Source organism: Phycodurus eques, chromosome 18 (assembly GCF_024500275.1).
Source record: "Phycodurus eques isolate BA_2022a chromosome 18, UOR_Pequ_1.1, whole genome shotgun sequence".
NCBI lineage: Eukaryota > Metazoa > Chordata > Actinopteri > Syngnathiformes > Syngnathidae > Phycodurus > Phycodurus eques.
The window spans coordinates 6675586-6693623 of NC_084542.1; the positions used below are offsets into that span (position 1 = coordinate 6675586).

The window sequence follows — 18038 nt, forward strand, 5'->3', positions numbered from 1 at the left end:
GTGATTTTACATTCACGTGTACGTGCACACATAGCCACTAAGTGGTGCTCAAGCACCTGTCCTTTTGCGCTGGATGAAAAAATGCGTACTTTTTTTTCCTGTCGACCTTTTTTCTTCATTCAAAACCCTCCGTGATCGGTTTTGAAACCTGACAGGCGTTTATTTGAGTCCTTGGGAAAATTGTACATATGCTCTCAACTTGCCCCCAGCACCTCACCTTCTTTGTTAATAGTTGTATTATTGACTGTGTTGATTGTGTTAATGCAAATAAATACATAAGTTAAATACATACGAATGTTTTTTTCTTAATCGTGTGAGACATTTTGGTGATGGCCCTTTTTTGTTTTTGTTTCAGCACCTACCTGAAAATGTCTCTGAACGTGCCTGCTTATATTAGAAATATTTAAAACAAACAATTGTTCATCAGGCATACTGTACATTTGGTGAGTATACCCATAGAATTCCTACATTTAAACATTAAAGGCTGAAAATATAAAAACTAATACTTTGCACTCCCATCTCAACTGACTGGGCAATAATCTAAGCATATATATATATATATATATATATATATATATATATATATAGGGAACAAGGTGATCTAATGAGGAAACCCCCACAAGCTATGAAGGGTTCTTGTGTACCTTTCTGTCGAAAACCGAACAGCAACAAAGAAAACAAAGAGGTCAACAAAGAAATCATCAAATATTTACTTAATAATTTGGTCAAAAGTGTCAATGAATAATAGGCATGGCTCTACTATTTAATATTTATAAGTTTAAAAATAATAGATGGAAGTACAGTAACATTAAAAACGTGCTAAATGCGGCACTGACCAAATGCCTTTAATTTTTTTTAAAATCAATTTACTGGATTATCAGTTCTTAGCTCTTCGTCTAATATCTCTGCTGTTTCTCTTTAATAACAGAAAAAAAGCTTCTGAAAAATAATTGTAATTGTCACTTAGAGTCAAATTTAGCTTCACAGTTTTACTCGAATTTCAAGCCAAATCCTAAACTCACTTATACTACACTTTGCATTGTGACTATGAAGATGTTAGGTTTATACAATTGATATGTACAATATGAAATATTTTACAATATCATTCACTGTGGCAAATGTGAAAAAAGACTTCTTCCATGATACATACACATGATACCCCCCCGAAAAAAAAAAAACAGAAACATCTCTCGGTTCCCCCCCCCCCCCCCTTTATAATCCTTCCTGCCATATCTGTCCTGGAAAACAAGCAGTGTGAAATCTAACAATAGCAGTCGACCTGTAACAAATGACAATTGTACACTCATGGCACACGTTTCCTTCACATATCACTGTCGTCACCGATAGATCGCTTTCCCACCTGAAGCTTCTCGGTATTGAGTGAATGTGACAAACAAGCACAGGTGTCTCCCGGAATGTGACTGATTTTGTATTTCAATGCCACGTTGTGAGCGTGACCTCCTTTTTTTAAATGACTGGAATATTAACAAGTAAACACAACCTACAGAGCTGAGCCGCTATCTGTTTTATCTCCCCCCCCCCCCCCCCCCCCCCCCCCATCAGCTTTAAATTTATTTAAGCAGTTAAGTTGACATAAGTCACTCAGCCTGAAAGTAAACATGAATGCGCATGCAAACACAACAGGCTTAGAACCTGGGTGGATCCTCACCACACATCATATAAAAGAAAGTGCTTTTAGATATTATTTCAGCATTGCAAACTGGCATAAATGAGTTAAAGTTGCTTACTACTTTGTTTGTGTGCGCGCGTCTGCATGTACCACACATTGAGGTCAAAGAAAATAACAGAACACATAGCAACTCGTATTTATTGAACACCGGCATTTTTTAAATGTAGGGGTTTAACATATATATCGTCGAAATCCTACAAGAAAAGTAATTTAAATATTTATATATATCTTTACAAATGTTCATGAGCAAATTGGAGAGCTTGTGTTGGCGAAACCTGTGATTTTGGAGGGTGTACAAAGATAACCATGGACATGCACAGGAAATAGTAATTGCCGAGTCACTGTTACAAAATGGCTGACTTGGACCCATCTCACACTTCACACCCTACACCCCCCCCCCCTCCTCACCCCCCAAAAACCCAACTCACAAAAACACACTCATACATTTTCACACACATGTTACTACGTAGCCTATAGCTCACGTTGTGACATTCATTTTATTCTCACAAGAATTTGGTAAGAAATCGTTTAAAAAGTTACGTGCGCTCAACGACGTTCAAACTGGACGGCTGCACGTACAAATCCGCCAAGTAAAACTCTTAAAATGATGCAGCGCAATCCACATATATGGCAGACATGCTGCACAATTCAATAAATATAAATAATAAATAAATATAAATGAAATTGTGCCATAATTTTAAAGCTTCTTGAGCAAATTATTTTGAATGTAGAAATTATTTAGAAAGGTAGGATGACGAGTTTTATAATAAATTCAGTGAATTATTTTTCATACAAAATCCTATTAAATTCTCATGAGAACGGACTCTAGCATCGTAAAGGCTCACATGTAAAAACAGTCAATTTGCTGTTGTTAACATGGTAAACACATTTACCGCTGTGGCACTGAATGTGAAATTAAAAATGAAGCCAGCTAAGTGCTCTGGCACGTTTGTGTGGTTCATTTGTGCGTTCGGAAAGGGTCGGGGGCAGATTTTGTGTCGTCTGCTAGAAAAGTTTGAAAGTTGCCAATAAAAGTTGGCTAGAGCAATGTGTTAGATCAGAGGTCACCAACACGGTCGCCTCGGGCATGTAGCACGTGAGCGCGCCCACGGGCCTCTTCTAAAGATAGCTCACCTGTGGCGGGACATTGTGATTTCCCAGTAATGTTGCTAGAATTGATCATTTGAAAATGCAAACACTTGCAGCGTTATCGAAGTAGAGCGTTGCATGCAATAACGTATGCAGCAAATTTGTTATTTCAGAAGTATTTCTCAAATTGGTATACAGTTGCAAAACATTCAGATGGCCTCAAACCCTTTCTTGTCTGCGTGTGCGTGTGAATGTGCGTGTTTTGTGCAATTACCAACCCTGCAATGGAATGCTCACGTTAGAATGTCCATGTGTACGTCATAATTCCAGAATTCAATAAATTAATAAAATAAAGAAATAAATACACACACACACACACACACACACACGTACACACACAGCTCCAAGGCACGGGGGACCAGGCAGGTGGGACTACTCAGTCTTTTCCGTTTTGCCATCCTTGCTCTGGGGCTCAACTGCTTTGCGGAGCTGCGACTTTTCCGAGCTGCTGTTAATCTGCTGATCAGTCGGTCCGCTTGTTTTGCCGCTTGAGTTTTTGTCCAGGTAGTTGAGCATCTCGCTCAGGACTGTTTGGAAAGTGCTGAGAGCTGCGCAAACAGCCGGTGTACCAAAGCCATGAGTGATTAGACTGTCGGGAAGAAGAGGATCAAGCAAACGTAAGAATGGTGAGTAAGTAAATCATGACCAGAAACAAATTATTACCATTTTTTTCGAACATTTTCCAGACTAGACTAGGGATGCTCTATAGGAATTTATTGGCCTGACTTGTTGGTCACCCATCAGCCAATGGCAATGGCAGATATTAGTATGTGTTGTTGTGCTGCTTGCACTATGACAACATTCATACATTCATTCATACATAGCGTAAACAGAGTAAAGCTGATAATGATAAATGCTTAAACATGAGCTCAGCCACCTTTAATTTCTTATATCAGTCGTAACAATCTAAATCTGTACTAAAGTTGTTGCAGTTGTACTGCCAATGACAATTATAGTTGCCTTTATTTTCACATTGATGTTTCATTAGTAACAATAATAATAAGTTACTTTGACATGACAATACGTGATGTCTAATCATCATTATCATCAGTCAGTGTTATTTCACTTTATGGTACTCACAAGTTTAGCTCCAACTGGACTATTTTCATCCATATTAGCATCATTCCACCTGTGTGAGCTCCAGCCTACAAACTTAATGCTTTTGGGTGCAAAGTTGCAAACACCCTCTTGAAGCTTCAAGTGTTTTTGTTGTTGTTGTTGTTGTTTTTTGTCTCTCTGCAGTTAGGTATTTGAAAACCAACTTGCAGTCAAATCAGTTATTGAAATCATAAATAAGATATGTTCAAACATGCAAATGACTCTTTCACCTCCAACCTGTTCAGCATGCAGCAGCGATGCTTCTCACTGATTCAAAAATCACTCCAATTTGAGCATCACTTCATCGGCTTCCAGTCTGTTTTAGAATTGATTTTAAGATTTCACTGATGACTTTTACAGCACGGGTGGGCCTACATAAGTGAACTTTGAACTACGTATGAGCCGGCCCGCGGCCTCAGATGCTCAGGTGAGGGCCTTCTGGTTGTTCCAACGTCGAGGCCTAAAACTAAAGGTTTTGGAGCATTTTCCATCAGGACGCCTCAACTTTGGAACAACCTGCCCGTGGAGCTGAGACATGCAAAATCAGCATGTCTCACTTCTTAAAGCACACTTTTTTAGACCGGCTTTCATGTCATCGCATCGTCTTCCTGAGTTGTATTCATTTGTATCTACCGATTTCTTGACTCATTTATTCATTTATTGTAGTTTTATGATTAGCACTATTTTTAAGGTACCTCATCGTTTTAGGTCTTTGTGTGTTTTAAAATGTAACTTCAAACATCAGCCTTCTTGATCTCAGTTGGGTTTGTCGGATTCCTGCATTGCCTGGGATTTCTCTATCGTTTTTGTTGTTGTTGTTGTTGTTGTTGTGTGTGTGTGTGTGTATGTGTCTCTACTTGGTCTTTTAAAGGTGCTAGATAAATAAAGTTATTATTATGTTGAATGATTACAGCTCGTAGTAAGAGCCAGCCATCGGGTCAGAATAATTCTGTTGAGCAAAAAAGGTGTCCGTACACAGTCGAGCTCATGTGCTGCACATCCCTTGCTGGCATTGTTATGTTAGCTAGTTGGGGGTTTGCTAAAACTTTCTTCAGAAGGTGACATCACGTGTGACCTTTCTGTAACAGGCCACGGGTCCCCCCCTTACTCTTCCCTCATGTAATAAATTGCAGCACTGCCACATTTGCAAATGGCAAACAGCTCAGTGGAGACAAAACAGGCTCATTATTAGTTTACTCGAGCTGATGCTGAATTAAAATTCTCCACCAATGGTCACGCCAAACTTCCAATCTTTTTCGTTAGACATTGTGTTTGTTACCTGAAGTGTGTAAGGTGTCTCTGAATGTCCAGGTCCAGGATGGGTGTCGGTCTGGAGGAGCCCAGAGGAGAACGATCTTGGCTCAACATGTCCTGGAACTCCTTACAGATTTGCCTGACAGAAACAAAATTACGGGATCGGCGTCCAAAAAGCTGCGACTGTTTTTGTTTTGTTGAAGTGATTTGTTTTATTGAACAAATTGATATACTTATAGCATATGAATAAATCTACCCCCTTAGCAGCAACCCCGAGGCTCTCAATAGAGCCGACACATTTATTTTCTGTTGGTCCCATTTATGCAACGTTGGTTTTTCTACTACCTTGAGAAGGATCACAAATGATAGCAAAATAAGAAGGAGGTCTTGGATGCAATTCTGCAAATCTGGACTTCCAATTGAAATCGACAGTGGCAATGTTCAATACCACCACTTTCCTTTCTGATCCTAAATTGAGTAAAAATTCAAACTGGTATGGGCGATACCGATTCAATAGCGATACTTTATGCAAATACCGAGTGTGATGATTTTAAAAAAAATATAAAATGTAAAAGGATAACCCTAACCCTAACCCAGAGTAATTTCGCTATTTTAAACTCAGAATTATATTTAGGTAGTCCGACACTTGCCGTTTTTTAATACCGGGTGTCTCCAATCGAAATTGCCAGTCAATATTTAACTAATGAACGACTTAATTAAATGCCTCAATAATTGCACCATTTTGTCACGTTTTTTTTTTTTTTTTAATAATGTGAGATTTTCGCAGTTATACACATATTATTAACCCAAGCTAAATTCATTCGGCTACTTTTTGAAGCATGTATTGATTTCAAGATCTCAATAGTTGAGTTACTTTCCCCTCTGTTCCTGTTAACAATATATATTACCTCAAAAGACTGAATTATCTAAAGTATCAATATTTAGATTTGATAATTGATTTTAGAGCATAAAGATCTGGTCTCGAAAGTATAGATATTTCAGTATCTCTCTACAGTTCTAAAATTGTAAACAAACAGGAAGGCTGTCCATGGACCAACATAAAACCAGGACCAGTAGTACAGTGTGCCTTTGCGTTAAAAGTTAGAGGGCAACTTGTTTTTGTTTGTGTGTGTCGTGTGTCTTCTCACTTTGTAGCCAAAACCATTTTCTTTCGTGCGTTGGTTTCTTTGGACTCATTGTGCTGCCGGGCCAAATGTTCGCCCACCGCCTTGCTGGGAAACTCCGTCTCACAGGTGTAGCCAAAGTCTCTTGCCAGGTGGAGCGCTTCTCCTGCATATACACATCACAGACTGATGAGAGGGATGCAGACCAAAAAAGGGAAGGATCAAAAAGTGAAATTCGAAAATGAAAACATCCAAAGTAACTCACCCTCCACCAGGGAGGTGAGCAGTGTGACATTGGCAGCTTTCCTCCGTCCTGCCGGCAGGTTGAGGCCGAGACGGTCTAATTTCTCCCGGAGACACCGCCCGCCGTTCTTTGACTTGGCTCTGCGGAAGAGGCGGCAAGTTTCACGTCACGTCTTACATATTTTTTACAATATTTGGATCGCCTGTTTCTTGGGAATTGCTCCAAAATACGACTCGCCTGGGCTGCAAGAGTCCAGTATAGACAAAGGAATATATAGACAAGATTTCATTGTATTATTATGACAAAGCCATAATATTAAATGAAAGCCTGAATAAATTAAAACATGTCACTTTGCACATAACCATCACTTCTTTAATCAAATACATTTGCATATTAAATGCGCTTGTAATTCCCCTTGAGTTCCCTTGTGTCTTTTGTTTGAGCATTTATCTTTGGTTAAATACATACTATTTTAGATTCATGTCATTTTCATTTTCTGTTCCATGTGGAAATGTGACAACATACGTTGCTAACTTCTCATTCTAATTATGTTAAGACAGAACTTGATGCGTTTTTTTGGGGGGGGGATCATTGAGTTTAGATCGAATTTCATCAAATTGTACTAATTTCCGAACAAAGCTTTGTTTTATATAATGACACTTGTAAGCAAAAAGGATGTCTAATAATTATATCTAACGATTCAGTAAAAGAGCCCGATAAAATGTTCGCTTTTTAGGAAAAAAAACAATAGTTTTGATTGACACTGCAGAGAGGTATCAGTTATATTGTATGTTTATGATCTTCCATCGTTGTTGCCGTTTTTTCTTTCTAATGTTTAAGCTACCTCATTTAACCACTCGCGTAAGCCCGTCTCCTCCTTCCCTGTCTCTCTTGCCCCATCAATAATACAGCCGACCCTCTGGTTCCTCTAATCCTTGCATGGTTTGCCACTGACTCGCCAAGAGTCTTTGCGAACGCTCCTCTACCAGCATATCCTCTCTTTTATCTGAGCTCTACAACGACTCATGTAGCGCTCCTCAATGTTCGTTAGATAGATTAACGTTTAAAAAGTGTTCTACAATCTCCCTCGATTGCTATGGCCCCTCTGACTCGATATAATTGAAGTGCCGTTGTTCAGCAACGTGCATGACTGGAACGTATACAGTAAGTACAGGAATTGTTTGATCGAGACATGCCCTTATTCATCAACTTTAGCCTACGCTGTAGTTGGGTACTGAGCAGTGTAAGCACTAACATTAAGTTTTCAGCAACCATGATCCCCTTTTGTAATGGAAGGAGAACCTTCTGCGGTCCTTTGCGTTCATTTTTGACTCACACCGTCAATGCTTATTATAGTGGTTGTACTTTGCAGTGGTGTAAGTGTAGTCTAGTCGTGTTGCATCACACCGAGAGGCGTTTACTATTATTATTTCTGTTTAACCTCCATAAAAGAAACAGTGTTGGTATGATGCAATGCAGTTCTACCCCACTGCAAACCACAATCATCATAAATATACAGTATTGGTAAATTAATACCTCTCAGTGCTGCTCATGATTGACTTGGTGATGGCACAGTTAGTTTTTGTATTGGATCTCATTAGTTACAATGCAAGCGTGTGTAAGCGCTGTCTAGAGTCCCCCCCCCCAAAAAAAATATCATGTGGCTGTCACATTTGTGTCATTTTTGCACAAACCTGCGCAGTATTCCACCCAGTAGAGAGGCGTTGAGGCACTCCGGTGGTGACAGTCTTCTTTTCACCTCCGCGATGGTGACTTTGTACTTAGAGGTGGAGCTGAGTAGCGACAGTCGACCTGGTACCGAGCAGAATAGATCTGTCGGATTCACCACACAAGTTCCCCCTGCACAGAAACGCAAGACAATTTGTTAGAACAAAAATACCACCACAACTTTTTGGGGAGGGCGAACGCTGACACAAAGCGGAGCATTTGTGATTTAGTTGTACTGTTCATCCAAAACAATGCATACAGACAATTACATATATGCTTATTTTCTTAAGCGTCTTGGAGTAAATAAGCTAATTCATTGCAGTTACATTGAATTCAACACAATGTAAGTCATGATAATAACGCAGTTCATTACAGTAGTTGAAAAGTAGAATATTGTTTAAGCCAGTGAGCCCAAAAATGTAGTTAGTGGGCAAATCTAAGGTTTTGTGACAAATAGGGTTAAATATACAGAACACAAAGTATTGCATGTAATATTCAAATATACAGTTACACCCCAAATGCATGAAATATTTAGTTGCATCTAAACATAAATCTATGCGGACATATTGACATTGTGGGTACAAAGAGAACGTCTCAATGTACTGTGTACCTCATGGAAAATCAATACCGTTTTCTAAATAATTGGGTAATAAATATTTTGTTAACTGGCCTGCCAATCAAGTAATATCTTAGATTATTTATTTGTGTTTTGTAACACTTTCTTGCATCATTATAACTGAACACATTGTCTCTATTTCAGTTTTTCTTTTGTGACAGAAAAAGATTGTTTTTGACACTCGGAGCTTCCTCTTCTCAAAATCGGAATATTTGTAGTTTTCAATGTACTATGTCCTTACATGTGTGGTTGAGCTTAAAACTAATATTAGTGTGTCGGAGCTGTCTGCTTTAATCCAAACAAAACCCTTATTTTATCACCTTCCACACACCATCAAGTTGACTAAGTTGTGCTTGTAAAAGTATGAATAAATCATTGTCGTGACGGCTTTTACACATTATTAACTGCATCTGAATGAGTCTCGCTGCTTTCCTCCTGGAATATAACGACTGCTCTGAGAAGGCCTATTATTAATAAACTTTCTCTTAAACTAACGTGCCAAGCAGCTGAAACGCAAGGTTGCTGTCTGATGTACTGTGGGCTATATTCTATTATTCATCTGCCTCATTATCAAATCTAACAGCGGGGTGTGTCGCTTTGTTATCAGGCCATGCTGGATGTGATGGAAATGGAGGAAAAGATGCCATTTAGGCCAAGCAGAACAAGGCTGCAGGCAAAGATGCCCACGCCAGTCTTTTTTTTTTTTTGGGTGGGAGACCAACATGGAGACGTTTGGCCACCAACTAAGGCTTGCTAACCTACATTTTAGCTCGCAAAATGTATTATTCACTACCAGCACAAATGCACCATGCAGGCATACGCACAGACATTTTCGGTGGTAGGTGCACAAGCCAAATAAAAGGGCACCAATCTCCAAAATGATTCATACAATTAAGACAAAACAATCATATATATTTTTAATGTTTGTATGCATTTCTGTTAACACATTCAACACGGTCAATAATACAACGTTTATCAAAAGAGATGGCTAATAATAAATGTCAGGTTTTTGTGACATACAAAAATGAGACCAAGATAAATAATGTTTTTTTAAATTAATTAGTTAACCTGCAACCTGTACAACTCAATGGAATATATATATATATATATATATATATATATATATATATTAGCAAGCTGAAGTAAAGATAACTGAGCTAATGCGGTTGCACGTGTCCTCACACCCTCCACTCATAAATGGGGATGTGGCTGTGTTCACAAATAAGCAATCACATTCAAATTCATGTGAAATGCGTGTCAGCACACACCGGCCACCATTTAAAGCACCTCTGATTAACCCCAAATAAATTGATGGGGCAGCATATGTACAATTTTCCCAAGACTCAAACTCAAATAATGACCCCTCAAATATTGAAACACTTTGGGTGGAATTTATGAGTTGTTTATATATATATATATATATATATATATATATAATTGATAAACGAAAGGTAAAAAGGTTACATCAAAAAAGCACAATTTTTTTTTCCTACATAGGGTAAAAGGGCAGGTGCTTGAGCACCACTTGGGTCTACGCGCATGCAGGAGGCTTTGAAAATAACAGCGGCGCTTTCTTTCAGCACCTGGACAGCGACCCCACGGACGCAACCCGGACTCATACTGCGCGTGCACGCGCGCCTACGGCTCCTCTCCTACCAATATGTGACCTGTCTGTCAGAGTCACGCGCTCTGAAAGCCGCGGGTTCACATCCTGTTAATTCCCCTAAAAATGTTTTGATACAAAGTAGTTTGTATTTTACGTTGCCAAGGGCAATCGAAACGAGCTATCGCTGCTAGTGCAGCGAGTGGAGCGTGCGGGCCCAGAGGCGATAACGGTATTTAAGCAACGGAGAGTAGCCTCGGGCTGCGGCGCGAGCGGCGGGCGGGATCACACGCCGAATCAAGCGCCTTTTAAAAAAAACAAAACAAAAAAAAAACACTTTGCCACAAAAATTAAAGGAAGAAGAACACGGGGCAAACGTCATCCGTCACATAGCGCAATAACAATGTTTACAGCGTCTTACAAGGCGGCGAAGTGACTTGCTTGACAACAGGCGGTGTCGTGCTCGCAACCGGAAGTGGGTGTCATCGCGGTGTCATTTCGTTCTTTTTTTTTTTTCCTTTTCTTGACTGATTTTCTTCTGAGGGTGTGGTATGTGTTGGGTGGTTCGGGGAGGGGGGGGGGGGGGGGGCGGGGTGGCGGCTTGTGTGAATATTCATGCCTGCAAAGGCGCAGTCAGAAAGAACAACATTAATATGATCTCGGCTGAATCCGGGGCCCCGCTCCTCATTAGCATATCAAAGCGTGCGCCCGGGGCGAGAGAAGCTATCGATACAGGAGTGCGAGCGAAAGCAAAGATTATTGCTTGTGATGGTTGCGGCGGCTGAGCTCAGGGCCAAATACTGCGCACCATTAACCGAATGTGATAGCGGAGGGATTCCCGCGTCAATCCGAGAGAAAAGCCCCAACACCTCAGCGGGCCGGATGAAAAATTCAAATGGTGACACGCAGCTTTCCTTTCCCGGATGGAAAAACCACGCCGGCCTGACTATTTCCCTAACAAACACGCACGCACCAAAAACACAGACACTCGCACGCACGCAGCTTTTGCGATTAAAAAATAAATAAATTCAAAAGCAGTGGAAAGACTATTTCACTCCTCATCCTGTCAAGAACACGGACAAAAATACACCTTTCTGTGACGGGGAAATGCGATTCCATCCGAAATGATCAAATCTATAATTCACAGATAAATCTGGGAATAAAATGGTAAAAAAACAAACAAACAAAAAACAACAACAACAACAACAACTGACACTGCCAATAAAAATCCACACTGACAGCGTACAAATTCAATTTGATTCAAAACAACATCAGTATATTTCCAATTAAAGATCACTTTCAGGAGGCTGTGATGTGTTTCCAGGAGATGGCCAAAATATAGTTCGAAAAAAAAATATGAACTATACCACGATTCTAATTACAAAACCACAATAATAAACATAGAGAAAATAAAAACATTGAATTTTGTTCGGGAAGAATTGGGAGTCTCATTGGAATGTAGTAAAAGAATTGTGCACTTTTTTTCTTCTGCTGCGCATAGTTAAAATGTGGCAAACTGACGTAATTTTACCCTGCTTTCCTCACAAAAAAAGAATCAAATAATATATGTTAGTTTCACACGTTTTAATCATGCGCAACATGTTCGAATTAATTAAATTCAATGAGTTTGGTTGGATTTATATTGGGAGTACATTTTTTTTTTTAACACATAATCCCTACCACAAATTGTTTTGATCGACTTGTCGTCATGCATCACAAATTCTGTATTCTGACATCACATTCGGCTTCATATGATGTTGATAAATGAAAAAACAAGACCCACGTGAGGAAGCCTGCGTCATAATTGAATACGCGATCAAATATTCAGCATGAAACAAAAAGGGGGATCATCTCTTAAAGTGTGAGTGACTGTTAAGTGATTTCAGAGCGGAAATAGGAAGCAGCCTGTATCCACGCGGTTCCAAGTGAGAGTGTGTAACATGCTGACAAGCACACGAGTGGGCCGCTCTCTTGTCGTGTCGTGTCAGAACGTGAGCGCTCACGGCCTGGGGTCATACAACAATGCAACACAACAGAACACACACGAGCGCGAGTGGGTCTTACCTCTGCGGATGACGCCCCCTTGGCCGTTGAGCACGAGCCCACACTGCGCTTCCACGGAGCCCTGTGGAGACACGCGCTCATTAGCACGAGTGGGATGCTCAAAATCACTTTGCCCGCCTTGTGACAGAAAGAAAGGCTGCATTTTGTTCTTGGAGGTTGGGGGGGGGCGCGATCGAGGACAACAGGTACTACATGTGTATGCATGCGCACTCCACCAACAACATGTGCAAAAACACACAAAACAAACCTGTGATATTCTTCCACAAGCGTTTTGATACATGCGTGTATAATATTAACCATTTGCCATAGAGCTTTTGAATGTAATATCACCCCAAAAAAATGAGTTAATTGTCAGCGGCACATGATTCAAATGTGGTAAAGTGACGCATATAAAATAATCAAATAATATATGTTCGTTGAATCCATTTTAATCGTGTGCAACCAATGTACATGTTGGAATGAATTAGGTAAATTCAAATGACCCCCCCCCCCCACCCACAGATTTGGTCACATGAACTCGAATGTCAAAAAATGAGCTTCACAATTTGGCATGCGCTAAAACCACGTGATTCCTCACAGACAATCAGTGAAGAAAGGCAATTATACGGACGCAAATCGTTACAGAGAATGGCATCTGTAATATCATTATAGTAATATAATGAATCAAAAACATAAACGCACACAATTTGAATTGGTGCGCGCCCATCTCTACCATACTTCATTCTTAACTATAAAAATGTACATGCTGCGTAATGTACTGTTGGGAGCCTTTGACATACAGCCAACATTGAAGCGCTTTGTTATTATTATTATTATTATTATTATTATTATTACATAGAGCAGCTCACTTCAGTTAAGAAAAAAATAATATATTGACTATTTCTGCAGATCCAACCTGTTGTCGACTCAGTGGCTATGCAGTCCCAGATATATGTGCACGTGTGAGCGCCGCCATTTTGCTCCACATCAGCACTATCAGCAATGTCATCAAGAAAAGAGAACACGCTCGTTTTATTCAGAAAAAGACTAACCCCCCCCCCCATGTGCGAGCCTCGAGGCCTGCATCCACCTAGAAAGCCTCCCGATTATAACAAAGTGGGGAAAAGGGAGCTAGTGAGCTAGTTGTACTTCTTTTTTTTTTTTGGGGGGGGGGGGGGGGGGGGGTTATGTGGGCGAGATATAAAACCAGCTCCTGTTCTCTTTCTTTTTATTCCATTGCGAAGCTAAAGTGATTATAAAAATCAATATACAAAACGCGCTGGTCTTGCATGAATTAGCTTAGTGACGGGGGAAAGGTGTGGCAGCTGCTTTTGTTCGCCATGAAAATCTCTTTAAGGCGCTCAAAAGATGACAGTGGGCTCCACGGAACCATAGGCGCATCTGTTCCGTTCGCCGACCCTTTTGCTTTCTTTCTTTTTCCCGATAAAGGAGCAAACATGCGCTGGTTTTTATAGCATCTCAGTCAAAATGAACTTTTCAAATAAATAAAGCAACAAATAAAGACAAAAAGCTGGAGTGCAAAAACAACAACAAAACAACTCATGAAAATAAATAATAACTGAAATGTGTTATAAAAACATCATTTTTGTTTAAATGCACTTGGAAATAAATGAAAATCTATATATATTGTCAATATCAACGTTATGAGGCAGTATAATACTTTAAATTAAAATCTAATGACATCTAATCATATTCCAATATAAAATAAACACGCACATTTTTAATTCCGTATATTCTGATAGAAACACATCACTTTTAAATCACAATCCAACTAAAAAAAGTGATTTTCCAATCTTTAGTAAACAATGGCATGATGGACAAATTATGGGATTTGGAAAGTCCAAAATTGGTAAAACAGAGTTAACGCAGCCGAAATGATTTGTCACCGTGTTTAAGTCGAAGCTTGTTTCAAATCCGCTCAGATGTCGCTGCATAAGTAACAAAGTTGATTGACGTTAAGTCCGTAATTGGATCAACTACGGTGCTTTATGGCGCTCGAGCGGGCGCTATTGTGTCCTCAAACCCGATCTGCTAATCCGCCCTTGACCGCAGAATAGACAAACTTGCCGCTTTTCTTTGCCTCAACAGCTAGTCGGACACACACACACACACGCACTTTTTCATTTTGACTATAGTTCTTTGCATCCAAAAGAATTATGTAAAATCTGGGTCACGTGTGCGCGTGGAAAAATAAAGGGCAGATTTGACGAGGATTGTATAGACTGCCAGTCAATTAACCTTTAGAAAAAAAAAAAAAAAAAGGGGGGGGGGGGGGGAGGAAGACGCTTGGCTTTCAGAGACGAGGCCCCGTGCAGACTTGACATTTACTGGTTGTACGGTCACGTTCCGTTCGGCCTGCCCTCCTCACTTGCTGGCACGCAAATGATCTCGAGATGATATGCAGCATTTTCTTCCGAAACGCACCAAACACACGCAGGGCCGAGCGCAGTCAGCGGACTGGCAGACATCTGGCGCCCTCCTTTCCCACTCATATTTTGAAATGATGGTTGTAATGGAGGGGGCGGGGGGGGCGGTCAATAGTAGGCCAGTGGGGCACGCATGATGGGGGGCAGATCATTGACTAGACCGTAGACTATGCCAAATGTTGACTACTGTTATTTAATATTCCAGCCTAGACTGCACTACACTTTATGATGCCGTAAATTCATGACTCGACAATTGACTCATCCAGAACACACTAGTTGCCTTTGCTGTGTATTAACTACTCGACTGTTCCCAAAAATACCAGTCGCCTATGCTGTCCATTGACGGCTTGACGACAGACTATTGAAGTGTAGCCGACAACCCCAAGCTAAACTACAAAATATTTTCCTAAATGCTACATTGTATATTGACTACGTGACGAGACGTTTCAAGATTTGTCTGCACGAAACTAAACCAAACTATGATAGCAATACCAGACTCTATTTTACTGCACATAATAACTGAATATGGTACATTGTACTTTCAGCCACATGAATGTAGAACTATACTAAACTATACTAAATTATACCTTGACTGCATTTGACTATTCCGGACTATGCAAGCCGAGACCAGATTGTATTAGACCGCGGTGGTTCCACTTAAAAAACATACTGAGCTCTCCAAGTACCGCCATAATGACAAACATTCACATAGAGTAGCGGAGTAGGCCCAGGTGTGACAATCATTATTCTTTTTTTTTTCATCTCCCTTCGTTTTCTGAGCATATTGATATTTTCATTCACTGTAATATGTTTGATTGAAATGGATGTTTTCAATGTAATTTGTTTTAATTTGCATTGAATTCAGTTGAGTGATTCTTTCGTCATATTCCACTTGAGGAAAACCACCGCTCGTGGTACTCGTACCGCATCTTTTGGGACTCACATGTATTTTAAGCTTAAAACAACGTCATGTTATTAGAATTGATGTATTTTAAAAAGTGAAATAAAGCAATTATTAAAACCAATAGTGTAGCTTTGTTCACCTATCGATGCCAGCGACGTATAGTGACAGGCAGCGCAAATGAAATGCTCAGACGGGACAGCAGGAATCTCTGTATCCAGTTTTTGTCGGCTTCTTATGATTAATTTTCTTCCTAATGTCAAACAATGCGAACGTCGGGAAACATCCTATCGGTCGGTGCGGCGGTTCGAACGGGCCGCAGGTACCTGCAGGTCGTCCGCGGCCGAGGAGAGGCCCAGACCGGCGGCAGGCAGCAGCCTCTGGTCCGCGTGGTGCATCCCGACGCCGTAGGCCTGGGAGCCGTGTGACGTCATGAGCGACAGGTCGTGTCGCCGGTAAGCGTCGAGGCAGCCCAGCTCTCGCCGCTGCTGCTCGTCGAGACACGACGACTTGAGAGCCGAGCGCGCGTTGTGCAGGTTGATGAAGTCCGCGGGCTCCCCGTGGTGGATCTGCTGGTAGTACTGGCCCGAGTGGAGCGAGTTGAGCCCGTAGGCCTCCGGGGCCACGGCCGGGTGGGAGTGCTGGAACTCATAGTGGAAGGACTGGTGGTGCAGGGGGGTGTACTGGTGGTTGGCCGAGAAATAAGGAGAGGCGAACTCCGTGCCCGCCGGCGCCGGGTAGGTGAGCGGGGAGGTGGAGGAGTAGGCGACCGACGAGTTGGCCACGGACTCCAGGCAACCGAGCTGCATCAGCCGGTAGCTGTTTGATCCGTCGTGACGTATCTGCGGGACGAGAAAAGACGAGCGCGTCAATTTTGCAGCGGCCGCCGTCGACTCGCTTGCAAAAGAATGGGGGGGGGGGGGGGGGGGGAAAGCACACGCGCGCGCGCCCAACTCCCACTCTCAAAGCGCACCTGAAGGAGATGTCACCTCCGCGCGCCCGGGAGGGAATCAAACCCTCGGCAACACCGACCATCGTTTGCTTTTTGCTTTTGCCTTCCCCCCCCCCCCCACCCCCCCATGTCACTCACGTCGTCGCGCTCTTATATTGTTGCATATATACATATCATGATTTCATATAACTCGCTCAGTGATAAATGTACTACTAATCACATCATTCAAATCTATTTTCTGGCACAACTCCTGCATTTTTGCCCGATATTTTAATATCAAGCAATTGCTTCGGTCTCCCGCTCCAATATTGCCGTGCAAAAAAAACATCAAGTTGCAAATATCGTTTGACTTGTTGAACACAAATTCGGCCGCATTTGAAATACATTTTTCCGGTCAAGAAAGGAAGGTTTACCTCAGCGTCGTGGACAAGTCCCGGGAAGGTCGCTGACATTGTGTTTTTCTCCAAAGTAACACGTTCTTGTTGTTGTTGTTGTTGTCGTTGTTGTTGTTTTTTTCTCCCCCTCCTCTCCTCTCCGACGATGGCGGGGGGAAAAAAAAAAAGCGTTAAAATCCCCAAAATGTGCGATGAACGGAAAAGTCTCCCCTCGCGTGCTGTGTGCGGGAAATCAGGATGGGAAAAAGCTGGTGCAAGGCGAGCGTCTCCCCTCTGCACGGACGGGGCTGGCTCACGGATTTTGTACTTGCAGGGTATTTCTCGGCTGATGTCGTAGGTCCCTTGGTAATATCCAACTTTTGAAAATTAAGCATCAGCACTGAGGAATGGGAGGACAATAGACGGAGCGAAGCATCCCACGAGACCAGGAATAAATATTGTATCTTCGCCTTGATAAGGAAGCACGTGCTGCTTTCAACACTTTCCTCGGGTTTTTTTTTTTTTTTTTTTTTTTTTTTGAGCGGACATTTGCCTTTTTGACCCGTTTGTGCATGCATGCTCTTCTACTCGCTTGTCTTTTATTTATTATTCCTGTTATTATTATTATTATTATTCACAGCAACTAAGCTGTTTTTATTTTTACAAAAACGTGCGGATTTTCGACCCCCCCAAAAATGTAAGTTTACTTTCGTGAATTATATGGAACATTTCCTGATCGTTTTGGAAATACAAATGAATTTGAATTGTTGAAAAAAAAAATCGATTATATGTGGAGGGCTTGTGTGAAACACTTG

The 18038-nt window shown here is 41.2% G+C and overlaps 1 protein-coding gene across 1 annotated transcript; it reads right to left on the minus strand.

The window, feature by feature from the left end:
* Nucleotides 1–3211: 3211 nt before the first annotated feature.
* Nucleotides 3212–17337, minus strand: tfap2d (transcription factor AP-2 delta (activating enhancer binding protein 2 delta)). The gene is made up of 8 exons (XM_061704674.1): nucleotides 17263–17337; nucleotides 16224–16739; nucleotides 12571–12631; nucleotides 8254–8419; nucleotides 6581–6699; nucleotides 6340–6481; nucleotides 5217–5330; nucleotides 3212–3428 (listed from the first exon to the last, which is right to left on the minus strand). The coding sequence occupies exons 1-8, from the start codon at nucleotides 17299–17301 to the stop codon at nucleotides 3212–3214; spliced, it is 1374 nt and encodes a 457-aa protein (XP_061560658.1). The 5' UTR covers nucleotides 17302–17337.
* Between the last annotated feature and the right edge of the window lie 701 nt (nucleotides 17338–18038).